This window comes from Watersipora subatra, chromosome 1 (genome assembly GCF_963576615.1).
Source record: "Watersipora subatra chromosome 1, tzWatSuba1.1, whole genome shotgun sequence".
In the NCBI taxonomy this organism is placed as follows: domain Eukaryota; kingdom Metazoa; phylum Bryozoa; class Gymnolaemata; order Cheilostomatida; family Watersiporidae; genus Watersipora; species Watersipora subatra.
In genome coordinates, this window is record NC_088708.1 from 23,423,925 (window position 1) to 23,450,842 (window position 26,918).

The 26,918-nt window shown below is 35.3% G+C and overlaps 2 protein-coding genes across 2 annotated transcripts; one reads left to right on the forward strand and one right to left on the reverse strand.

The window, feature by feature from the left end:
* Positions 1 to 1,723: 1,723 nt before the first annotated feature.
* Positions 1,724 to 5,823, forward strand: LOC137402313 (uncharacterized). Its single transcript, XM_068088813.1, has 7 exons — positions 1,724 to 1,787; positions 2,681 to 2,771; positions 2,911 to 3,034; positions 4,017 to 4,102; positions 4,568 to 4,690; positions 4,841 to 4,909; positions 5,318 to 5,823. Exons 2-7 carry the CDS (start codon positions 2,685 to 2,687, stop codon positions 5,561 to 5,563), a joined length of 735 nt encoding a protein of 244 aa, XP_067944914.1. The 5' UTR covers positions 1,724 to 1,787; positions 2,681 to 2,684; the 3' UTR covers positions 5,564 to 5,823.
* A 96-nt stretch (positions 5,824 to 5,919) lies between these two features.
* Positions 5,920 to 26,376, reverse strand: LOC137385287 (patched domain-containing protein 3-like). Its single transcript, XM_068071735.1, has 16 exons — positions 26,255 to 26,376; positions 24,729 to 24,975; positions 22,764 to 22,858; positions 21,337 to 21,604; positions 19,324 to 19,427; positions 18,499 to 18,619; positions 17,906 to 18,029; positions 16,641 to 16,813; positions 15,114 to 15,362; positions 12,914 to 13,088; positions 10,875 to 11,045; positions 10,334 to 10,461; positions 9,882 to 10,157; positions 9,497 to 9,641; positions 7,743 to 7,864; positions 5,920 to 6,381 (listed from the first exon to the last, which is right to left on the reverse strand). The coding sequence occupies exons 1-16, from the start codon at positions 26,374 to 26,376 to the stop codon at positions 5,920 to 5,922; spliced, it is 2,982 nt and encodes a 993-aa protein (XP_067927836.1).
* Positions 26,377 to 26,918: the final 542 nt, after the last annotated feature.

Consider the following 26,918-nt stretch of genomic DNA (forward strand, 5'->3'; position numbering starts at 1 on the left):
TTATTTTACTAGATTTGAGTACCTGATAATACCAAACCTATTTGCAACAAAATGAGCTACAAGTATACGCTTTACAACCCTAGATGTTGTCTGTTGAGTCAAATTAGCTTGAGCTCAGTTTCATTACACTACAATTCAACAACAGGAAATAAAAAGTTCTAAAAAGTGAATGCTTTCTGCCGGATATTTTCCTGTTTACTACTACTATGGAAGTGAACTGCATCATATGAGATTAACAGCTATTCAAGATAAAGAGCCACCACAGCCAACTTGACAAATTAAATGTACGCAAGAAAATGTTGCATGCCAAAATTTTTCAACGACAAACCTGTCAGTTAAAAAAGACACCAAAGCAACCTTAAATAAGAGCCCCAAGATTTTACTAAAACAAACATTTAAAATGCTATCTACATGCATACTTACCTCTTCTTCATTAGTAAGCACTAGAGTAAAAACAAGTGGTGCGCCTCAGATAATTTTAGTCCTTAACCAGCTTTGTATATCAAAATTGTTGCCTTATTATGCAACTAGGAGAAAAAACAATAGAATGTCATAATTTATAATGTATTACTGTATACTGTTCTAGGTTATTTATTGGTTAATTGTAAGTTAGCTGTGCTATGTACATGTGTTAGCTGTGATTTGTTAGCTTGGTTTTTAGTTCACGAACTGCTCTCGCTAGGAAGCTGTTGTGATATACCAATGTTTTTGCGTACATTGTTGGTGGATCTCCTCTTGTAGCTGCTCTAGTGTTTGGCATGCTGTCCGGTTTGACATTCACCAACTCGTCGTATGCACTAAACAGGGATGAATGATTTTCTTCTCTTGATAAAATTCTTATTAATAGTGCGGGTCTGATTTTGGTACGTCTGTCAGCAAGTGTATCTAGTTGCAAGTTATTGCGAGCTTCAGTGATGCTTTTTCTACCTTTCAGCTAACTTATGAATCTTACTACGTTTTGCTGCACCGTTTCAATGTCATTTTTTAAATATCCAAGTGAAGTAGGCCTACATGTATCCCAAAAATGATGTTCCCACACCGGGAATTGAACCCGGACCGACTGGGGGAACACCAGGAATCTTAACCACTAGACCATATGGGAATATGATTGCTAAATCGTTATGATACGGACAAGCTTATACTCTTATAAAGAGTCAAAAGAACACACAACTGAATAAAATAGGGTCACATTAATACAAGGCAAAAAATAATACAAATTGTTAAATAGGCAGTAACCAAGCCATAAATAACAATCAAATTAACAAAATTATAAGTAAATACTCTATAACACCTTCTTTGGCTCTAACCAGTCATTTTTTTTAAATTAGGCAGAAGCAAAATGATGTGCGTTCGCAAAAATGTAATTAGTATAGCTTTGAGTACCACTTTGAGTTGATGTAGAAAATGAGTTTTTTTATTCAGATCAAATAAAAAATTTCCGCAAAAGACCCTCCAGTGAAAGTGAAAAAATAGCGGAACTCTACTTAGAAGAACAACCTAGCTACTCAATCTCGGCACGGCCTTCCCTCACCGTCCGGGTCATTTCAATGGGAGGTGGCCTTTGAACGAGCGGACAAAACATCAGACACGATACGATTGGAATCGTTAATCTGGTACCAGCAACTTTATTAAAAGCGAAGGTCCACGATAACCCGTCAACTTACAAATATATGAACCACCGCTAGACATGACCATTGGCCTCTTCTAATTTTATACCGATTGAGACACGCGATTATTGAAGACTACCAGAAGAGGTGAACGACATGACATACTTTGATTTTGTTCGGGTAATAATTACAGGCTGCATTAATATTGCAAGAATAATTGGTTTTTACTACGGTTTAAACCTTTGTAAACTGAAACTTACGATGTTGTGTTTTTCAGAAGCTCATAATTATGTTATCAAAAAACTCTCGTAGTAAACTAAAATGACTTTAGACAGCCCTAAAGAATCAAACTGTACCGCGATTATTAATTGTTGATTGACGTGGAGTTGTTATTATCGTTTGAATTTCAAGATCTATCTACAGTAAGCACATCACAACCGAATGCAGTCTAATAATGGGTTACATGCGTACATGTACTAAACAGTTCTATTTGCAAATGTAATAACAAAGTAATTGTCTAAAAGTTGAAAGGGTTCGCTGTCACATCTGCACAGAATAATTAGTCAAAATGTTTTAAGCTACTATCTAACTAAGTCTAAGAGGTTACCTACCATTGCGTTACAAAATAACAACTTATGATGAATTTGCTCGACATAAAAAATTAAAAAGCGCGAAATACTTTCAAGATTGAAGGTCTTATTTTAGTAGAGCGTTATTTTCTGTTCTCTATTCTACGAAGGGCCTTGTTGGTTCATTTATATAAGAATGAGTGGAGTTTGTTTAATAGATGCTGACCATTGTTGAACTCACTTCTAAACTTTTTATAACCATTATTTTATTTTAATCTACCGAAACATTATTATATGTCTATACTTATGTTCATAGATTTATATAGAGCTTACTGACATCTACGTGTACAATAGCTATTCTCTTCGCCTCAAAAAACTAACTTTTTTTTTAATGGTTTGATTTAACTTTCCCTTTAAACATTCAAGTGAGGACAAGAATGTGTTTTTTCCAATTAATTCCATGGGAGTATTTATGACAATAATTTGGTTACATCATTATTGCAGCACTATGGTTTTGCTTAAAAGCTGTTGTTGCTGGTGGCAGTATCCTGACTCAATCAAAAGAGGCAGCTATGCTGCTTGTGTCTACACAACTGTAAGTTTGCATCTCACAACTATTTATAAATTGAGCAATTTTCACACAGCGTTATAAATTTTTAAATGATATATATGACATCTGTATACATAATTGTGTTATTTTTTTGTTAATTACTTAAAAAATATGGTGATTTTAGATTGTGGGGGTTCTCCAATTAGTTCTGGCAGGCTGGGCAGTTTATGAGATGATATGGATAAGATACTCCCCTAACCCAGACGAGCGGTGGGCAGAGAACGAGTTGGTCAATTGGTTTCCCCCAGGTTACTCGCTTTATAATACTTGTACATAAAAATGTGAGAGTAGACTCAAATGCAGTCACAGAGGTTTCAAGTCTCTTATTTTGTGTATGTTTGAAGCATTGAATTAATAATTTATCTTGTCATCAGGTGGTAGTGATACTAATTAGTAATCGAATTCTCTGTTCACTCAATTCTCGGCATTATATTGTCGGCCTGACAATCTTATCTCGCAGCATTAGAAGTTGTTTTAGCTAATGCCTTTATTTATATTTTATAGGGAAAGGGGTTTGCTATAAAAATTTATACAACCTGCTTACTATGGTTTTTATTTTGCCAATCTGAATGCTTGAGAATTTGATCTGAAATACTGAAAGATAAAATTCAGAAAGCTTGTTAAGCATAATTTATATACCTATTTATCGAAAGGATGAACCAGAGTTTATGTAAATTTTATTATGCCCTTTACTATCGTTGTACTATTGATGGCAGTAATATTCTGAATGGTTGTGCATAAATTATTTGAACTGGACCATTACCAGAGTTTGAGAAGTTATCACACTTCTGACAGCTATATTGGATATAAACAGCATTTATTCTGTAAGGAAAGAAAATTAATTTCATCATGGCAGAAAACAAACATTACTTAGCGTTTGAATTTGTGTTATAATTACCGAATGGCCAACACTCCAGGCAACATGGCACCAAAACATTCTACAAACATTAAGTCTAAAGTAAAAATAACACTAAAATTGTGAATGTAGTAAACGTGCAGATTTTGGTTCTATTTGTGGTACTGTGTGTTTAACTCGCAATACATCAATAGTGTTAAGTACTACAAACACTATTGATGTATTGCGAGTTAAACACACAGTACCACAAATAGAACCAAAATCTGCACGTTCTTGGTCGTTTTGAGTGCATTAAACAATGCGCATGTACAGAGGAGTCTTGAAGATTTCGGTAAGTTACGGTGAAAATAGTTAATTTATAATTTGTATTTTAGGAAGTGATGTGTTTCTCTATATTTCGTTTCTCTTTATTGTTGCCAAGCTGGTTGTTAGCATCCTTCTATGGAGCGGAATTCAGAGGGTGAGTGCTTTGTCAATCTAGTCTCTGGTCTTACACATTATATTAGATAAGTCTGAATTATGATATAGCCAGGTTAGTTCTTACTCTATTATTTTACTATTCTTCGCCTAACGCTGGTGAAAAAATATTATAGCGGGAGTATCTTGTTGACTCTATTTAGCCTGGTCTTGTATAGACAGACGGAACCCCTGATCTTAGTTACTAGCTACTCACTAAGAATTGCTACTTTTATGAATAAAGAGGGTGGGCAGTATTTCCTTTTTGAAGAGGATGAATCTGCAGCTAATATTTTGTGTGAAACTGAAAAGGATGAATCTGCAGCGAGTGTTTTGCGCAAAACTTTGAAAAGGATGGATCTGCTACAAGTGTTTTGTGCAAAACTTTGAAAAGGATGGATCTGCTACAAGTGTATTGCGCAAAACTGCATATGAATTATTTCCCATCTCTGTTTGGTTTTATTTGCAGGGAAGTTATTTGAGAAGCAAGAACTACATATTAGCCTGGATTGTGACTAATTCCATATTTGAGATCTACATTATCACCTTAACAATTTATATCTGCAGTTTTCTGCAGTATTATCGACTCTACGTAAGTAGCATATTTATTTCTTATAACAGTTTTTGCTTGCTAGGCAGTGAATAACTTATTAAATAAATATCAGCATGTTTTCTCCAGTGTTTGTTATCATGCAGTTACTGCTTGCATGGCAGAAATGTTTACTATCAACTATTTCTGTAGGACCTGTACTTCATGAACCGCGGCATGGTTATTGGCATATGGTGGGCAATTCTAGACACTTTCATCATCGTAAGTATCCCTGTTTCTCGTCTTTCTTAGTTTGCTGTTTATTTTACTTTATAGCTGCTTCTCATTTCAGGCTGCTAAGAGTCAGATTCGTGGATCCAATTTCTTGCATTATTTGAAATGTATTCCATTATTGCATAGCTTATATTGACAAAAAAAATTCTGGCATTTTTTTTGTTTTTCTGTCGTCACACTTACACACAGTCAATTGAACAAAGGATTTTAATCATTTTGTAGATTTATTTTGCTTTTCCTGAAATTAAATTTTTATCCATTTTCATGGTTACACACTAGAAATAGTAGCAATCTATTGCGTTTATTGGTTTTAACACCTGTGGAAAATAATATAAACAAACTAAACATTTGAGGTATATGAAAATTACAATGTATGTAAATATATTGTTTTTGTAGTTTTGGGCCATCATTTGCGTTGTATCCTTCTACCAACAACTTGAAGACCACGAGTATGGAAAACAGCGAAAAACTAAACGAGCTGTCTGGAACTTTGACCTTGGTTTGAGCTATAGGGCTGGCAGTATTGCTACCTACAGCCGGCCACCTTCCACTGCTTATTCATTTGAATCACTCGCTGACCGACAGCGATCTGTCTCAGCGAGCGAATACAAGGACTATGGAGTCAACGCCAGCTCAGTTTAGTGTAATCAGCATTGGATTACCTGCAATTTACACATGTCATACAATATTTTCTATCTTTCTATTCCGACTCACAACATTCCATATTTTGTAAATTTTGTGATTTTCTTCCATTCACGTCCCACAAAGTTGAGTTATTTACACGATTGGTAATTCTTGGTAACTATTGGTCTTATCCTTCACATTCCAAGTAGGGCACTACATGTTTTTTCTTAAAATAAATGATAAATTTATATTATCTAATAAACAATATTTTATGCTAATCTCTTTTGCGACAGTAAAGGATCATGAAACAATTCATTCTGCATTTCTGAACGGATAAGAAATCTTTATAAAAATGGAATGCATAAAAATAATAGCTACGATAGTTCGTTGGATTGTTCTATATGTAAATACTCTTCACAGTCGAGTATTATTTTATCACAAGTCAGCGGCTGTTCGACAGCGAGACCAGTGCCGAGCTTTTCAACAGAATTAACTGCTTCAAGAAAACTAAAATTTGCTAGTGTTGTCTGTTCAACTTGACTAGGTTTAGCTATCGTCATTTCAATATAGTTACGATCAAGTACTGTCGTTTCGTGACGATTAGAGGCTGCCGTTTCAGCATGCAGTGATACAACATCTTCTGCACCTTTCATTTGGGCAGGTTCTCTTTTTAAGGTGTGAGGAGGCGCTGCAAGGCTGACATGTGTAGCTTCAGCAGAAGTTAAGGCTACTCCACTTCGAGCGAAAATATACGCGGGAGGACCAAACCAACTAAGAATTACAGGTAGCACGCAGATTCCTTGAAACAGGCCAAATGTAACCACCAAGAAGAACACCTGCAACAAATATACAACGTTTAATGTAAAATCTGGCAGTCTGCAGGTTCCAACATGTGTGATTTCAAACACTAGAGAATGGCACAACTGATATCTATGAGTTAGGATTGTACCTTGAAAAACTCTAAACACGGATTAGGCTGTGCTATGCCAGAATTCATTTGGAGAAACCAAGTATGCATTCATTCTTAAATCAAATTTCAATGTCAACTAAAGTATCATGGCTTTGGGGGCATTTGTAACAATAGTCTAATTTGTGTCTCTTATTATACTGAACAACATATTGGCCAGTTGAGAACATTGTTACTGTCAATCAATCCTTACTGAATTCCATAATAACAAAGTATGGCCTTCACACTATGTTGTGTTGATTCATATTGACACAAAAACTAATCATCAGCATGGGTAAATTCGATGATAGATTTGCCATGCACAGAGACAACGACTCAGAATATAGTTAGGAAAAGAGATTTTGTTGAATGGCGGCTGCAATTATACCGTAGCTAATTCATGCATATACTATTTATGATATAATACGCTTGCAACTATTTAAACTGACTTGAACCATAAATCTAAAACAACCTTTGCATTTTCAGAAGAGATCAGGACTATATATGATATATGATTGTTATTAAGTCTTCAAATTTGCACGGTTTAACATAGTCAGTTGGTAAGTGTGCAGCACCACTTCCTCATGCCATTGGATGCTTACATACCTTGAAGAAGTGAAAAATACAAGACTACATCCTCATACAATGGGCACATACCTTGAAGAAATTGCTGAATATGTGAGACCACACCCTCATACAATGGGTACATACCTTGAAGAAATTGATGAATACGTGAGACCACACCCTCATACAATGGGCACATACCTTGAAGAAAGTGATGAATACATAAGACTACACACTCATACAATGGGCACATACCTTGAAAAAAGTGATGAATACATAAGACTACACACTCATACAATGGGCACATACCTTGAAGAAAGTGATGAATACATAAGACTACACAGTCATACAATGGGTGCATACCTTGGAGAAAGTGATGAATACATAAAACCACACACTCATACAATGGGTACATACCTTGAAGAAAGTGATGAATACGTGAGACCACACCCTCATACAATGGGCACATACCTTGAAGAAAGTGATGAATACATAAGACTACACACTCATACAATGGGCACATACCTTGAAAAAAGTGATCAATACATAAGACTACACACTCATACAATGGGCACATACCTTGAAGAAAGTGATGAATACATAAGACTACACAGTCATACAATGGGTACATACCTTGGAGAAAGTGATGAATACATAAAACCACACACTCATACGATGGGTACATACCTTGAAGAAAGTGATAAATACATAAGAGTTGGAGGTAGAGAGCAGAACGATAGCCAGAAATGTGCTGAATCCTCCATTTACAACCGCTGGTCCTATAGTTGTAATAGTACGACGAGCACGAACTGAAAATATGAATTTCTATAATTAGCTAGTCAGTTGCTACTCACAGATAATGCATCTGTTTCTAGTTTCCACTGTTCATATGTTTCCACTCATAAGTTAATCAGAAATTTCCTAAATAGGACTCTGAAAAGTCAGTCAGCATACAGCCACCAAATAGGATTAAGAAGATGTTAATAAAACCTCTCATCTGCATATTATGATTTTCTTATTTGCCTCAACCAATAAGATACCATATCTAGCTTGATAGGTAAGACATAGTTATGTAAATCTGAGTACATATACACAAGTTTAAAAGTTAAGCATGCAACTATTTCAGTGATTTCCTTTAGCCATTTTGTATATGGGTAGGATTTTCTCACTGAGCAGTGGCGTCAATAGTGAATGATGATTTTTAAGGTGTTATTACTCAGGCAGGTTGAGTGAGAGGTCGAGTGCTGTTGACAACCATGAGTAGCTGAATTCACACACAATCCTCCTTTACTAAGCAATTAATACAGAGAATGCTAAGTTTAGCTTTGCTATGCCTACAGAAATGAGCACAAATACATCACTCTTAAACCTGTTTAACATGTTCAGTACCAACTCTAACACTAGCAGCACACAAGATACAGTGGAAACCTTTATAATATAAACTTCCGTTTACATAAATTCCACTGAATGTAAAGAATTTATCTTAGGTTTTTGCATCATATTATATAAGAAATTTTATATAACATAAAGTCAGAGTAAGTTCACCTTAAAGGTATCATTTTCTCTTTTCTCATAGTTGAAAGAGGAAACAAATTTTTTTATCCTAACCTAGTTTTTGGAGAGATGTGTGGACAGACAGACACAGCACTTCTAACAGTAAATACATATTTATCTTTTACCTTATTTTAGGCATACACCATTTTTTTTCTTTGCAGTGGAGACTTTGCTGTTGAGAGAACCAGTGAAAAAGACCAGATTTAAATTAATACTGAAGATGTGCTCTCCACTTAACAGAATATTACCGTAATCATGGACCCCAAACCAACTTGAAGCAACAACAAAAAAGAATGTTGTCATACAAACCAATAGTACCACAGACACTGCACAATCATTAAATTATAAAATATCATGTTTAGCTTTTTTCATTTTGCAGGACCAAAAGGGCAAGGTGGAAAGATCTTGGAACGGAGTCATCTATTTACATGTATTTTTAACTTTGTATATCTTTAAAACCCCTATTACCGCTCTCAAAAAAGGATTACATGTATTTATATTGTAGGGGCGTCTACTGTATATCATCTTGTTTATGTTTAAAGCCTCGGGCTGTAGAATTCTGACGCATAAAAGCAAGTTATCATTGCTTAATCAATGTTAAGGAAAGTTTGAAAACTGAGAGATGTTACTTACACAGACATATGTTTTTGTTACTGAAAGTGTTAAGAGCTGCTCTCATACTTAATAGACACTCTGTATATACGACTTACAACCTTCTGAGGCAAAGTTGTTAGAACTCACAAAATTAAAATTTTGTATTAGACTACAGTATATTCATCAGAAAATTATGTATGTTTAAAGCAAATATCTCCAGTGACTCGGTTTACAGCGACTCATAACATAAAAAATAGTACGCTGTTCTAAACAATAATATTTCGTGAACTTACCATCTCTTGTTCCAGCTATCGTTCGGAAGGTATGCCCTACATGAGCAGAGTAATCAATAGCTAATCCAATAGAGAGGATAAGTAATATAGAAGTCAATGTGTCTATGGTTAGTCCCCAAAAATGCATGAAACCGCAAACATTCACCTACAAAAAGGTGAATGAATCATGCTATTGCGATAGTTTTTAAGCACAAACTCCATTACATGTTTAAGTTTGAAAGAAATGTGCAAATTTGGGATCAGAGTCTCATCAACTACAATTCAGTAAATGACTACTACTAACAGCAGGCAGTAGGTATAATACAGAAATGTAATACAGTGATGTTTTATTGTACTTGCTTACAAAATACATAGTGCCCATAGAATGTAGGAGCAGATGACTCACCAAGGTGAAAATGACACACATACACACTAAAGTGCATGTAATTATGTCCACTACGAGAATCAGCGTGACGATGAAAACAGCGATGAAGGCAAGACCCAAATTGAGGTACAACTCCTTTTGTATCGTACGATTAGTTACAAGGTTTCTGAAATTGATAGACCAAATAAAGGCTTTATCAGGAAAGTAGCGATTTGTCAGTTCCTCAAAGAATGAAAGAGAGGCTGTGTCATCCTCACTGCTCGCAAAGTCATTAACCAGAAGGCTCACTTTGCTAGCCTGTAACAAACCATCGGTATGAACAGAAGTTTTCTCCTAGGTGGCACCCTTGCAAGGGCACATGCTTACAAAACGTGAACTATTGGCCATGTTGATATCTGACTACCACTTATACAGTGAATTGTTATTATGTAGCGTGTACTGCAAGTGCTGCCTCTATCTTTGAAAATGCTAACCTTGAGAATTCTATAGTTTCTTGGATTTGAATCATTCCATTGGAGTGACTCGTAATACTGCTGGCCACTTCGGACAACGTACGCGTTCAAAAGTTTATAAAATCCTTCTTTTGTTTCCGGATAAGTGTCTACAACAACAGAATATTTATTACCTTTATGCAAATTTAATATTACATTACACCCTACATACCTAATCATTCTACATGATTGTAATTATAGTATTTTTGTCATTATCACAGAATAAATCTGTTTGGACTGATACAGACAAAATTCTAGTAGTGCTTTTGAATGGTTCTCTGATCTTTCTAATCTCAGTACACGTTTTAAAGAAATTTACCGTTGATCAACTACTATGTATAGATTTGATACAGATAAAATGTAATTAAGCATGATCAACTTTGTTTTTGGCAATGTTAAAAGTGTTTTAGTGAAAAAATCAAATATTTTGTGTAACAAGGTAATTACTAAAACATTGAAGACATAACAATGATGTGGTAATCTATAGCCAAGCAGACCATCAGAGTAAAGAGTTAGTTTCTACCAGACAAGCTCTCGCCATAGTAGTAAGCAGCGTTGGCTGCTTCCTGGGTAGAAAGCCAAGTAGAGAAGCCATTGTGCCAGCCTATTACTTCGCCTCGTATGTACCTGCTTTGTTCGAGTTCTCTAGTAATATTGCTTAGTTCATATCGTGAGTTAAAATAGTCGATATCACCTGAAAGGGCAAATATATCCATAAGAAATCCTATATCACATTCTGATTACAAACCTGATTGGACAGTAATTTATAGTTGCTATCACACAAATTGTTGATGAAGTGTAGCTGTCACACAGTGCACAGTCTAGGTAAATGTTCAGAATGAAGAATCTTCAGTAGACTTTTATATCTACGAGAACTTTCCATTTTAGACGCTGACAATGGTTATAGCCACTGATAACAACTTTCTGGTAAGTTGTTGGAGCACTATAGAAAAATGTCTATGACAACTTGAAAGGCACCAGGGTTAACTTAGATCCATAGATAAAAAATCATTTCTTTTATTTTTCATGCAAGTGGTTTACACAAAAATTTAAACACAAATGTTTAGGAGCATCACTCTAGGTGCCAAGAGTGCCACTATAAAAATGGAATGTGTCCTTGAAAAAAGTCTTGCAAGCCAAAACAATATCTGCAAATAACAAAAAAATGCCCAGTCTAAGCTGTTGCCCCAATGCAGTGCCAAGTACAGATTCAAACAAATTTTCGAAATGCTAATAAACAGACAACCTTCTCGGAAAGAGAATAAGTTTAGGACAGTACTTGTTACAAAAAAGATGAGTAGATGTAACATTAGTAGAGCTGATCTATGAATTTGAGTGTAAGACAGTATACTTGTGATAAAGAGATGAGTAGATATAACATTAGTAGAGCTGATCTATGAACTTGAGTGTAAGACAGTACTTGTGATAAAGAGATGAGTAGATATAACATTAGTAGAGCTGATCTATGAACTTGAGTGTAAGACAGTACTTGTGATAAAGAGATGAGTAGATATAACATTAGTAGAGCTGATCTATGAACTTGAGTGTAAGACAGTACTTGTGATAAAGAGATGAGTAGATATAACATTAGTAGAGCTGATCTATGAACTTGAGTGTAAGACAGTACTTGTGATAAAGGGTGTGAGTAGATATAACATTAGTAGAGCTGATCTATGCACTTGAGTGTAAGACAGTACTTGTGATAAAGGGTGTGAGTAGGCATGACATTAACAAAGCTGATCACACTGGTCTGGGACTAAAGCTTGATTAACAGTGTTCATAACTATGATTTGGTTCACGTTTGTTAGTGAAAAAAGATTGAATGTTTTCGAAAACCACAAACAAAAGAATTACTGGTGTAGCTACATTGCAAACAATAGCTCTAAATAATAATATAGTATTAGTCTATATATAAATTTCAGTGTTTGTCATTTGTCTGTCTAGTTATAGCAATAAACTTAAGGAATGAAAAATGTTATATGTACTGATTTTGAACCCAGTACCTGCAGGTCTGAAAGCTGCAACCTTGTTCATTAAGCCACACAAGCTACATGCAATCAATGGATTAATTATGCTCATACTCATTACATCAGTTAAAATATTTACGCTTAAAGGGCCTGGTGTTATTAACTATTAAACTTCATCATTACGCGTAACGATTATTAAGCTGGTTTCAAACACGGCTATTGTTTTAGTAAAAATTTAGATTATTGCCTTACTAGATAAATTACCCGAATTCCCTGAGTAATTATTTTATTATTTTATTTTTAGGGCATTTTTATACTTTACTTATTTTTAGGGCATTTGGCTAGTACACATATATTCGTATGCATATAGTACAAACTATTAAAATCAATCGACTTACCTTCCAGAACCAATTAAAAGCAAATGAAAACCCATCAATCTGTTACAATCAGTTAGAAGCATCACACGCTTTACTTGCTGAAATATCATGTTTAGTTACTCATTTTTCCTCATTAAATGGCAGTAAATTGAAAATGACTAACAACATTCCGTAAGCATCTTTCACCCACATACTTGTGCGCATACTCGTGTACATACCTATGTAAAGGTTGGCAGCAAGAAGCTTATCAAAGTATTTATCTTGGGTGTGAAAAAACCGTTTAAGGTAGGAATCAATTGGAAGAAACCAAGAGAGGTCCGAGTCGGTTTTTAGCAAGTATGTTCCATAGGTGGAGAGAGCCAGAAGGCAAACTGTCAAACTCAATACAAACACCTACAATAGACATTATGAACCAGTACAACATGGCATGATAAAACTAGTAACGCTTTTTCACTTCCTGCAAAACAGATAGTAACATCTGGAGATAATAACAAGTAAAAAGTATTCTTTGACACAGAGTAGGCCTATTGCTAAATCAAGAACTTGTAGGACGACTCCAAACTTTCATTACATATGACTTGCAAAGCTTGGACAGTGATTACCACTGCTGCCTCAGCAGTTTTTTTTTATAAATTTTAGTGTATTTCCTGTAATGCTGATCACTGGAGTCTATTTACATGTATAGCCTATGTAACAGTTCCTGGTCAGTTAAGCCGCGTAGATGTAACATTGACTACTGAGCAATATAGCCGTCACATTAGTAGGAACTACGTACTTCATGCATGTGTTATCGATGCAAAACACTTGGGAGTTTAATGACCAAACGACGACCAAACAGCGGCGTAGTAATAAAAAATTTGCCAGAGACTGCTGACATGTTGGCAAGCATTTTAGTGATAAGAATCTGCTGTCAGCTGTTTGCTTGAGTATGTGGCTTGAGTAATGGCTGCCAACAAATAGAAACAATGACACAACGTAGCAGGTAGTTTTGAATGGTCGACTAACTCAACTTGAATAGTTTCTTTATAACTAGAATAGACTTGAACGTTAGAACCTGCAAATATGCAATAAAGATGAGTCACACAGATAAGGAACTATAAGGGTTTAGAAAAGTGTGGATACTAGTGTATAACCTGTAGCTGTGAGAACTCTTCTAATCTTTAGGTAAGAGGGGGCGTATCAATGGGCCTCTTTATATGTTGAAAATGTATGTAAGTTTTGAAGAACAAATGTTTTATGCTTGTCATTAAACAGTAATGTTATGTTTGTGCTTCAGTCACAAATTCAGACAAATGATGATGACGTGTTTAATGGCTACGGATACTTTTAGCTGTAATTTAGAGCGAATCATGATAATCTATATATATATAAATCTCAATGTTTGTCTGTATGTTTGTCTGTATGTTTGTCTGTATGTTTGTCTGTCTGCATGTCCAGTTATAGCGATAAAATTTTAAGAATTAAAAATCTACTGCGCACTAGTTTAACGCAGGTGATTTGTTAAAACAATAAGGAAGTTTATGCCAGAGGTCATAGCAGTGCACAATTTCTTGACATAACGGATCCTCCAATACATTTCTTTTTATGATTATCCTGATACTATGTTTTGAAATTAGTATTAAGAATGAAAACAGATTGAAGTTTCGACAAAGTTTGAAATAAAATAACTTGCACCATATTTTCTTGCGCATCACTTGCAATCACCAATTCCATTTTTTGCAAGCATGAAACATTAAAAAAACATTTGTGAGTAAAATAACTCACTTGACTTGCGGGTGTTTGCAGTTTTCATCTTGCGGAAATTTGCATCATCACCCAAACTTGCAAACTACCGGCATTATGTAAACAGCAGATAAACTATATTTCTCTTAGATATTTAGTAAGCAGTGATTTTAACGTATAGCCTATACCTATATACCTTTAACCTATTATTAGTTGTACCTATAGCCATTACACCTGACAATTGTTTATTGCTAGCAATAGTTGTAGTTGCATAGAGTGCATCAAGTGAAAGGTATGAATTGTCAGCCTCTTTTAACACATGCTGGCACTAAGCTTGCATCAATATGACTAAATGATAGATAAAAAATAGGTGTCTGTCTTTGCTCTTTAGCTTAAAAGGAGCTCACTCAAGGAGCGCACAACTCCAAACACGCATCATACCTGCTCTATGAAAACATAGTGATAAAGTGACTCATACTGTGTAAGATTTTTTAATAGATGGAGGTCGGAATGTACGTAGCGTCCCGCATAACAACAAGTAAACTATAGAAATGGACCACAGATCGAGCTGGGTATCATGATTTATTGAACTAAGAATGCTGAAAAAGCATTCATGACATTAACCTTTGTTTCATTAGTGAGATCTGTGTCTAACAAAAGCTATATCAGTAGACAGTTAGCTATCAGAGAACTTACTTTCATGGGCAGTGTGATAAGAAAGGGGGCGACAAACTTGCGCAGAAACCAGGGAAGGAAAACTCTCTGACTACAACGGTTAGGCTCAAAGCTTGTATACTTAATCCAGATACAACACGCATCTCTAGAAGTGTCTTGTCGTCGCTGATCAATAGTGAGACACGCGACAAAAAACGTTGATTGGATAATGAAGAGGCAAAGGATTCCTAAGGCAGCGTATACGCAGAAGGATCTCAAAGCCGGCAGGGTCTGCAACAAGGGAATAGATGGTAATCTAAACAAACCTCTATATGGCAACTAAAAGAATGTTAGTACATGAGCTGTATGAACTAGTAACAGGCTATAGCCAACATGATGCCTCGCAGGTAGCGAATGCCTCAGTTGCAATGAAGAGTAAATCTGTACCTGCTCTGATCTATCAAGAGTAATTCGACTTCTCACTGCAACCATGCTCAACGATTAAGAATAAGTGCCAATTTAAAGAATAATATGACTGAAAATTCAGTCCTTCTGTTGGACTACACTCAGGACTTGCTAGGTCACGCCGCTCAACATAAGTACTGTGAATAGGTATTTGCTTTGGATAAAGACTAATTCATTTTTATACATCAGAGCAAAGGGTGAATGTCGCTGAAACTTTCAATTTGCAAAATTTTGCACTGCAGAAGTTAATAAACTGTGGGCTATTTCACCGTTTCACTCGTAAGTGATCACATTGACTCGTAAGTGATCACATTGACTCGTAAATGATCACATTGACTCGTAAGTGATCACATTGACTCGTAAGCGATCACATTGCAGGTTTTCTAATCAGTTTATTCCATAAGTTGAGACTTGCATGTCCATAAGTTGAGACTTGCATGTCCATAAGTTGAGACTTGCATGTCCATAAGCTGAGACTTGCATGTCCATAAGTTGAGACTTGCATGAACTTATCACAAATTGAACACTCACTTAGAGAAGATTTTAAGAGAGGTGTCCGTTTAATACCATCAAACACCAATATACAATTATCTCTATGTACAAACTGTTTGACCTTTGACCAAAGAATTTGGAGAAAGTTCTAGAAAGTTCTATCTAGTAATAGTACAATATAACTTGTGCTTGAAGATAAACTTGCACAAAATATTTAGTAAATTTTATCGTTATTTTTCTATTGTTTATTCTTTTGATGTTTGAGGTGATCTGACTGTCAGGATGTTTTAAGATCAAAATTGATAAAATTTGATTGCCATTAAAGTGCTCAGATCAAGTGACAGTATGATTATGACGTCTGTAGTTGCATAGAAGCCAAAAGAATAGAGACGTGTATCGCTTCAACTTAAACGCAATAGCGGATATCAACTATAGCAATGATAGTTACTAGTGACATAGTTTTGCACGTTATTTTCTTCTGAGCGTTTTAATCGTGATCAAGTTTTATCAATTTTAATCTTGAAACATCTTGACAATCAGATTTCCTCACACGTCAAAAACAACCGCAAATGATCGTAAATGAGTCTTAAATGAGTCGTAAACTAGCCTCACCGTCGTCGCACCGATGGCGAAAGCGACGAAGTCTGTAAGGGATGTGACGGTTATCGAGACTCCAGCATGCTGCATCGTAAAAGCAATTTTCACCTTCAGTTCACAGGTCTTTTGATAAGTATTGAGGTTGTTCCAGGCCTCGACTATCACAAACATATCGTCAACACCGAGACCTGCAGCAACAGGGGGCATATCGTCAAAAGTAGAACAAATCTGAAAAATATTTACTCATATTAGTACAAGAGCATTGCTAAAACTTTTATGACTTTCCATAAATATCATGAACATATTATATTTTAGTTATAATGTAGTAAAACAAATTATTAATCTAGCTAAAAGGTCTCAAATGTTTCAGTTACAATTCTGGATACGATTGGTTAGCGTTGACAGCTATTGATGTATGTAATATGACCACATAAATGACACTATTATTTGACTTTCTGAGATAGAGAGAATACGATATATTAGTATAAATGATTTTACACTGTCATTTTAAGTACTTTTTTATAAATTTACCATAGTATTAATTAAAATACTGAAGATTTGCAGTTTATGTTTAACCATCGACTTTTATTAGAAAGTCGATATATTTCTTACACATCCATTATGCGATTTCATAGTTTGTGACTGTGGCAGAGAAAGCTGACAGAAGTCACGCCGTGTGAGCTCAAAGATCTATCAATGCCTCAAAGTCAATCCCTCGAAGGTCGATTATGATGTCTACTTAGTTTACTGCAAGCCGAAGCTGTTTGTGTTGTTGCGGATTGTTGCTTAAATGATGGCTCTGTGATCTTGGCTGAACATGTCTTAGTCCAGTGACAAAACCTCGATGACTGTAGACATGCTCAGTTGCAGTGAGCAATTTAAAGTCGGATGTTATTCCTGTCACTACTATGTGTTGGCCTTTTTTGGGAATTAAACCTCAACCTGTTGGTTTTGGGTGAGGCATTCTTGACCCTTAGGATTCTCTGCTGCTCACTGTGAGTGCTCTATACGAGTCATATCAACCAATAGAATAACTACATTGTGTTTAACACATACATATATACCTATGTTAGCTATATATACAGCCAGCATTTTTAAGATGATACAAACAGAGGACATAATTAACCTTTGTAGAGTAGAAGCGAATTCCTTAAATCATCAAAAGTCATTTCTGTTTTGTTGCTTTTACTTCCCTTGCTTTCAGAAACCTGAAGTACTCGACATTGCCACCGAACATTTATAAAAAAATTATTCCGATGTTAACAGCGAGTGACACTTACCGAGCAGTAGAAAGGGTAGTATGGGATGGATTGGTCCATAGAACATCCCGATAACAGAAGCAGACCCGTAGGATGCAAGGCTAGCTAGTCCGATCCCAAATACACCAAATAAAGCGAGATACACCTTCAACAAGAAATAGAACCTTGCGATAAAAATTCAAACTATGATGAAGCAATTATAAATAAAGTTGGCCACTATGATAAGCTTAGAGTTTTTTGGAATACACAATATTTTTTAATGTGTAACAAAACCAGACACAATCATATGCATCACGTTGTCTGTATACATCTTTACAAACTTTCAACAGATACAAATATATAAATTACTAAAAGCGTTTTACTTATCTTGAACAGATACAAATTTTAAAACTAGTAATAGTGTTTTGAAGAGTTTAAAACATGATATAATGTTTTTATAAACTTTAAACAGATCTCATGATATAAACCACTAATAAATTTTGAATGATTTTTTAAACATTATATGTTTTGCAAGCATGGTATAATAATGTGGGAAATCTATAAATGTCTGTGTGACTAATACTACGGTACTTTTTTGTGCAGCCACATATAAGAGAGGAAATATGAAAAATTACCTTGTGCTCCAGCTCGTTAAATTTTCCGAGTATAATAGCGACGTAGGATATGATGAGACCAACACCGACCATTAGCAAGGTCACATCTGAGTGGAAGCTCTTGTCCGACTCGTCTCTGAAACTACAAAAAAGTTCAGCCATACGCTTCAGTTATGGGCACTGTTAAAGTTGCGTGATAGGAACGATCAACAAAACTTTGCATTTCTTTCTCTTTGCTCTTTTAGTTCCTTGCTTTTGTATCAAACTAATTTTTTACCACCAACCTCTATACTTCATTATAAAACACTGATCTTGCAACTTTGTTTAAAATCGTCATACTAAACCGTCAAAAATTAATAATACATAAAATATATTGTAATATTTGAAATCCTCAAAAATTGAAGCATTTCATAAAAATAGCTTTATGTGGGAATCAAACTCCTGAAATTCAGCTTAGTAGACCAACACTACCAACTGCCTAACCAACAACTTACCAAACGTGTTGGATAATCTTTACTATAATAAGAGTAGTGGCGCGTTTGGGAACCACTATAAGAGTAGTCTTACTAAGACTTATTTAATAGGAAGAAGCTCACTTGAAGAAATGCCTGGTTCAATTAGATACCTTAGAACTTTTGTTTTCCGTATAAATGCACCACAATCAATCTTATTAGAGAGTAAAGAATCTGCTTGCGCATGCACTAAGGATGATTGCTCTCAACCTACACGGCTGTAGTGAAAATAATTGGTGTGGGGAATGAAAAATATATTGAGCATCGCTGACCTTGATGCTGGTATTAAATAACAACCCCATCATATATACGTTTAACTAAGTCACACACTTGCCTTCTTACGGCGCTTACGTCAATGCCTTTGATTGGGTCCTTTTTTTCCTTGTCTAGATTCACTGCCAAATCTATAAACTTTTTCTCCCACAACAAGTCTGGCCCCTAAAAAAACGGTGACAGTCATGCGTATGGAAAGTGAAAAGTATTGGCAAAGAGAAAATAAACCTTTAGAATTTATGGCAAGATTATTGGAGGAGTGAAACATTGCTTAGCCTCATTGGTTCCATCAACACCTGCTGAACAGGCTAACCAACCAGAGAATCTATAAACAAAACTTTTGAGCTCTTGTCCAAATATACAATGGAAAAGCTGTTAGTTTTAGTTATTAGGTACAGCACTGCACAAGGCACGCTTACTCTGGTTCCCAGATACTAAGAAGGAATTATAGCCTACTTTATTACCGAAAGCCTGTCATAAAACAAAAAATGTAGAACATTCTAGGAGAATTCTTAGTAAATCCACTGTTAAAGAGCTGCTAGGATTGTTATTCTACAATACAAAAGCGCAGACAGACATGCTTCTATTTTGTATTTGATGACTATTGTAACCGGAGTGCAGTGATAATCATGTCTTTGAGATTACTTGGTCATTGATCCTGTTGTAGGCAGACTGTCAAAAAATCAAGAGCTATTAGGGGTAATTAGGAGTTGTCTATTCAATACTACAGTGCAACACCGACAGCTGCCTATAAGCAATACATGCGCATCACTGATGTCTGAATGTACTTAGTGCTGAAGAAAAGAAAGAGTTGGGTTCAAACAAAAGTGCATTTAGATGGTTGACAATGATCGCAAGATCAGCAGGTCGTGGCGGGCCAACATCAATTTCTGCGAACTCCAGATGCTAGAAAAAGAGCTTTATACTGTGGACCAAACATGAAATGAGTGTTGCCTAGCTGACAGCTAAACATAATGAGCGTTATTGCGAAACCCTGAGATAAATATATCATAGCACACTGTCAAACATATGAGGCACTCTCACTACACCAACAGTGACAAAGAGTGTTCTGCCTCATCAAAAGTCAAAGGTCATCAGACAAGTAGCCTTAAGCCGTGGTCACACGGGCACCGAACCGAACTAAATGACGCAAAACGACGTCGTTTTCAGCTCTAAAAAGTTCGGCTGAGGACATTTCTGACCGAAACGAACTATTTCGGTACTGCTCGAAATTTCGTGCCGAACCCTTGCTCTTATTGGCTGGTTAAAATTCTAGAATTCTAGCGAGCACGCGTCACATTTCTTCTTACGTGCGTGTGAGTAAAGTTAAAAAAGAAATGAGATGATACTTTTATTTCGCTAAATAAACAACATGAAGCAATTTACGACAAGGTTCACCCGGACTTGTGATTGGGTTGCATAAATGTAAGTTGTTGCACTTAAGTTTTGCATAAATGTAAGGAAATGGTTGTGATTTTCTTTCGTGTGGAATATAAGTAATGTGTCATATTCATCCTGATGAAGTATCGTTGACTGATTTATTTATGTAAAACCACAGTACTATGATAAAGACTGATTTTGTTTGTTATGTACTCAGCATAGAAAAACATTCATATGTTAATAAAAAAAATATAATTATGTTGATGGGAAGGGTTAGCAAAATCTTTGTATCGAGTGATTTATTTTGAGCAGCTGAACGATCTTCTGATAAATCTGCTGTGTAATTATAATTGTTCCTCAAAGTTTTTTGTTTACAATAGAAATATTTAACTCAAATACATAAAAACTACGAATGAAACCGTGTCTTGTCTCTATACGTATGGTATCTAAGAAGCGAAGTTACTTCGGTGGCCGTGTGACATGTGCCCTGAACCGAACCAGCCTCCGAACCGAACCGATCCTACGTCGGTTCGGTGTTCGTGTGACCACGCCTTTAGAGTATGCTCAGCCTCAATGTGACTCACTAACATGGTCCACCTTTCTACATCACAAAATAAATTAAACATCAAAAGATAATATGATCAGACACTCTTAGACGGAGAATATCAACCGTTATTTTGAACATAAAACATACCACCACTTTAGTATCCAACTCATTTGTTGTGGTGGCTTCAATAATGTACATCATCTTAGTAGCCTTAGCACCAACAATTCGATCATCCTGATCATAAGTTATCTCTCCAAACAAGTTGGTAGGAACAAATTTCATTTTAGTGACAGGACTAACAGATGTTGAGGCAATCTTCTCAATAACCTCTTCGACTCGCTCCAATTTACCAATAGCCTCAGCGTCAAAATCCCAGAGTTCTAGAATGCTGTTTGATAAGCACTGCCCTGAAAGCCTGAAAGTAAAAAGAAGACAATCACTAGAACAGATGAAGATGAACGCGTTTAGTATCACACTAATCTTTATTACAATAAGACATGTTCATCAGGTCTAAAGCCAAGGTCAGAGATTAGGATAAACGATTGCCTTGAAAAGAGACTTGAACTCATGGCTCCAAGCTTCGTGAACTGACACACTAAGACCTACACCAATCAGTCACCTTCTGGCATTGAAGAATAATTGTGTGAATACTTATTCTCCCTGTTTCATAATAGAAAAAGTCAACCTTCTGGTATTGAGAAATAATTGTGTAAATACTTATTTTCCCTGTTTTATGATAGAAAAAGTCAACCTTCTGGTATTGAGAAATAATTGTGTAAATACTTATTTTCGCTGTTTCATGATAGAAAAAGTCAACAAAAATTATATAGATGAAGTTCCAAAAATGACCATTTATTGATAACTTTTCATGGCTCACTTGATAATCTCCCACAGCACACTGTGATTCCATTTTGTCCACTTGACCATATTGGAAACAACGAGCTCTCTCCCACACTCCCAAAACTGATTACCAAACATGTTGATCAATCCAAAGTAGGGCTTTAAAGGATCCTCCTTGACACACACCGTCATTCAGTAGTGAATGGGTAGACAGAGTTGTCTACCCATTCAGTGTAGTGTTTGTTTCAAGCACTAATCAAGTTATAAACACATTGTGTTAAGTGAATATGAAACTATTTTGTTTTCTGATTATTATTATAAATATATTTTAATTGGATTTTTCACTTAACATACATAAATGAGCACTTGAGCTTTAATGTCATTTTTATGGGATTTTAAGCTCATCAGTGTGCAGTAGGACTGTCCAATCATCTTAACGCCTTATTTAAGTTCTCGTTTGTATGAGCTTGTATAATGCTAGCATAACAAAATTAATGAGAATATATTACTCCGGTAGTTTCTCATAAAACAAGGCCCTCAGCTCGTGTTCTATAACACTTAACAAACTGTTGTAGAAAATGCTGGCAAAAATTTATGGCTCTTAGTACTTACTCGCATGTTCTAAATATTAGCCTGATATTAAAAACATTCACCTTCATTTGTTTGAGTGATTGAGCACTTTTAATAAGTTAATCCTAGATTTATGGCATTTTATCTAAAGCTGAAGGTCATACCTTATGCATATGGAAGTCCAATTAAAATTATAGAGATCGCTCTCACTGTTGTTCAACTCTGTCAGTTCCTTCACCAGTATATCATATTCTAGCATCTACCAAACATTCAGAATATCAAATGTTATATATGCTAACAGACTTATGATTCTTCCATACTATTGCTTGAAACTCCAAGCAGAAGTAGTCAAGTCTGACTTCTGATTAATAGCTGTTCATTGAGGCCTTCTTTTCCAAGTCATTGCTTAAAGTATATCTATATAAACCAAATGAAACCTGCTGTAATGCTGTGAATATGCAAGGACTACTTGATACACTAGCCATTTTTGTTTTATTAGAGTATTTTATGAAACTAAAAATGTGCAAAATGCTAAAAAGAATGTGAAGACAACTCCAATGTCAAGAATGAAGTGTTTATCTGATGATATGAAGTGTTTACATTCTCAAACGTTAAAATTGTGATGAAATGAGATCTGCAATATCTGGCCCGGCGCGGCTGCCGGCGACTTGTCAAACACATAGCTTACCTGGCTGTTTGAAAAACATACAAAAATACTAAAACTTGTCGAAAATAAGTTGGTCTAAACTTTACTTAGTCTAAGTTAGAGTAAGTTCCACAGCAGATCTCTATCACACCCTGGATGGATCTACTAACCACCCAGCCTACACTTCGGTTCATGACTTTTTTTATAGACTCTTAGGTTATTAATTTCATTTTTACAAACTTTTAAAACATAGTTTTTTTAGTCCTGTATAGTCTATTTCATTTAATGCTATGAGTAATACCCACGATATTTATTTAAAAATTATCTTAGGTTTTTGGGCGATGTCTAACGAATTAAATGAATTATAGTGCATTCATATAAAAATAATGTCTTTATCCTATGGCAGTTAAACATACAAATTTTGGAGCAAAATAGCTTTGTATTCAGGAATCTCATAGTATAACTATTACTTGATGCCTTCTAAAGTTGTGCCCAAATTACTTTTCTTAACTGAAAATCAAATCAGTTAAAATCAGATTGGGACTAAAAAAAATTCACCGGTTTGTGTCTCATGATATCTCACAAATAAAACCACTATTCAAATTCAGTCACTAAATAATGATTTGATAATATTTGATAAGTCAATGAGTACAGAAACAGATATGTTTCTGTACTCATTGATTTGTCAAATATATACAAAGCAGAGTCTACTAAGCCAAGCAGGGGATGGATAGACAGAAGTTGTCTACCCATTCAATCAAATGTTTCTAAAAAGCATGAAACATGTACCTACAAACATCTACAAAACAGAGCATACTTTAAAAATAAATAAGGTAAGTAGTCATCATCAATTCCTCTGTTTTGATCATTATTCAATTTAAAAATTATGTTTTTGCATTTGAGGTGCATTATTATAGAATTGTTTTTATACTACTACTGTATTCAAATTATGTTACTGTAAATTACAATCAACAAAAAATCATTATTATCCAAAGATAAAAACATCAAATTAAGTAAAGGTCAAGGATGGTGAACTATATGTAACTTTACTATGATTGCTGATTTCTATTTTGCAATTGAGTGTTTTTTTAGCCATATTATGTCTACTCCAAGCATACATTGATAGAACATAGTATTTAACACAATGCCAGCTCTTACTGTCTTATTACAAGTGTACTACCAAAACTGCTCTTGTTGGTAATTTAACAAAATTAGTGCTAAAATCTGAGCTAAATTTTCTTCCAACTTAGTTTTAATTAACTGTCAATAAGAAATACTAAACTACTTTATTTGTTTTTCAAATTTTAAATCACTCTTTCATCTGTCTAACTTAAGTCAGAAAATTAACTGAAATCACTAAAAAAAAAATTTGTTTCAAATAGTCAAATCATAATCACTGATTCACGCAGGGTTCTGGTGCCTTGATGTTGTATCCCAGCCATACTACGAGTGTAATTGCTGTTTTAAAACTGACTATACGTACCTGTTTAAGCACAGCAGGTTCAAGGACGTTTTCTGCAGTTATTAAAAGCATGTTATATCTATACTTCGTAGGAAACATCTCTTCAACCCATCTTTGCTGTTCGAGATTCTCTGAATTGCTGGGAATCCATATGGGCGCAGAGCTGTCCTTCAACTCAAACCGAAACATGCCCAGACCGAACAGAGTTGTAATGAGGATTGTGGCCAATATTACGGTCCAAGGTCGGCTGGCTACAGCATAGCCTAAGCTGCAACAAATAGTTGAACCTTCACTGCTACAGACAATTGTAGTAAAAGTAGTAAAACCGCCTCTGTAGTAAAAGCATGCGATGTTAAAACTAAATACTTGTTAAGCTATAGATAGTGCAGAGTGGTTGTGGCTCAGCGGTCTAGTGCGCCAGACCTGGACGCAACAGATTGAGGTTCTATCCGCTAAAAATGCATGGTAAATGAAATGATATCTAACACCAATATGCCCTCCGCAAGTGGGTTTGTCTACAATTATTAAAACACTCAGACATTTTCAGCCAAGATCACAGATACATTGTTTGTGATGTTTTTGAAATTATGCACAGCGTAATAATAATACACATACGAAAGATAATGCGGTCTTTGTAGCGCATACTATCTATTTACTTGTGTCTTTGCAAGACCAAACAGAGAATTTGTATTTTACAAACAATGCTAATATCACATATGAAGTAGTGACCATTACATCGCTTAGCAGAGCTTCCACTGACAGCCAACGATGCTTTTGGGTTGAACAGACAATAAGCCAGCTGCTTTCACTAGATGTTATTATTGAATCATGCGGAGTAGGAGATATTTCTTTGACATTGATTGTCTGGCAGGCTGTTGAGATACATATGGAGGCAGACACAAATGTAGAACCCAAAATCAATAAAACAAACAGTTGAAGGGTTAGGCACTGGCTCATTATTCATGGTTAGTCAAGCGATAATACAATTTCTACGATTTACCTTCTCCGCTAACAGATACTGCCTATGGAGGTCTAATTAGATTCGATGTTCAAGATTATGCTGAGATTGGAAAACACACAGATTGTGGATTGTGCCAAATTGACTTGCTAGGCCTAGTAATCCCAACTACTGGGTTTCCTACATACAATAGCGAGGATGATGAAATACTGCTGAAATAGCATTAATAGGCAAGTAACAAAATATCAATGCGAAAACAAAACATCTCTGACTAGTTTGGAGTTACAGATGTTAGGGAGGAGTTTAATTTGTTTATTTTTCTAGATGTAACAAATATTTTTTAAAAATGATAGAATTTAGCCTACTTCAAGTTGAACCATACCTAATTTAACAATCGTGTCCAAGTGCATTAAACGAACAAATGCAATATACAAATAGATAACGGACAACATACAAATGCGAATGAAACGAAATGCAAATCGAGCAAATACCCTCAATAGTGCATTAAGTAGATGCGCACAGGCAATAGCTTACTTATGTGCATAGGCATATGTCATATGACACATGCGGATAGACATATGTCACTTACTTATAAAAAAACCTTTCCAGTCCTTCTGACACCACTGCTGCAGTTCTGTAAATGCAATTTTCCTTCTTCAGTTCTGGCTGTTTGCTGCTGGTCTCCGTCTCCGCAGCATCCTTCTCATCCATGCTTTTCACACAACTTCAGAACACAACTAAAACAAAGCAATCTGTTTCTTATTCAATAAAAATATGAAACTTTCAAACAAGTTCATACTACTAAATATCTTAAATTCTCCAAATAATACAGAAGGTGTCACTTTAATTTAACATTCTGATTAAATTCTTCAGTTAACATGAATGAAGTTTTCAGGCATATATAGATCTGCCTACCGTATTTTATATGATTTCCATAAAATAAATACTATCTAAAAATGCAAGATGCGTCATGCTAATAATGTTATAATGCATATATAACTACTAGCTAAATGCCCAGCGTTGCGCGGGTAATAGAATAATTACCTAATGCCAGCTTAAAGAAACAAGCGCGGAGAGGTATATACATTTAGCTAGACAACAAATCCAATCCATATTCCTACATATATTCCGTCTAGACTACTAGAAATTAGTCTGTATATTTCTACTAGACGAATGCCCGGCAATAGAATAATTACCTAATGAATTTGAGTAACTTACCTGGAAAGCTAGATCTTTACTAAAATCTTTACTAA

Excerpts from the sequence above, each read along its gene's own strand:
- LOC137402313 (XM_068088813.1), top strand. The coding sequence starts at position 2,685 with ATGGTTTTGCTTAAAAGCTGTTGTTGCTGGTGGCAGTATCCTGACTCA. Across the intron at positions 2,772-2,910 it reads CTGCTTGTGTCTACACAACT|ATTGTGGGGGTTCTCCAATT; the intron begins GTAAGTTTGCAT and ends TGGTGATTTTAG. Across the intron at positions 4,910-5,317 it reads TTCTAGACACTTTCATCATC|TTTTGGGCCATCATTTGCGT; the intron begins GTAAGTATCCCT and ends TTGTTTTTGTAG.
- LOC137385287 (XM_068071735.1), bottom strand. The coding sequence starts at position 26,376 with ATGGATGAGAAGGATGCTGCGGAGACGGAGACCAGCAGCAAACAGCCA. Across the intron at positions 22,859-24,728 it reads AACCTGCTGTGCTTAAACAG|ATGCTAGAATATGATATACT; the intron begins GTACGTATAGTC and ends AATGTTTGGTAG. Across the intron at positions 21,605-22,763 it reads TGGACTTCCATATGCATAAG|GCTTTCAGGGCAGTGCTTAT; the intron begins GTATGACCTTCA and ends TTTTACTTTCAG.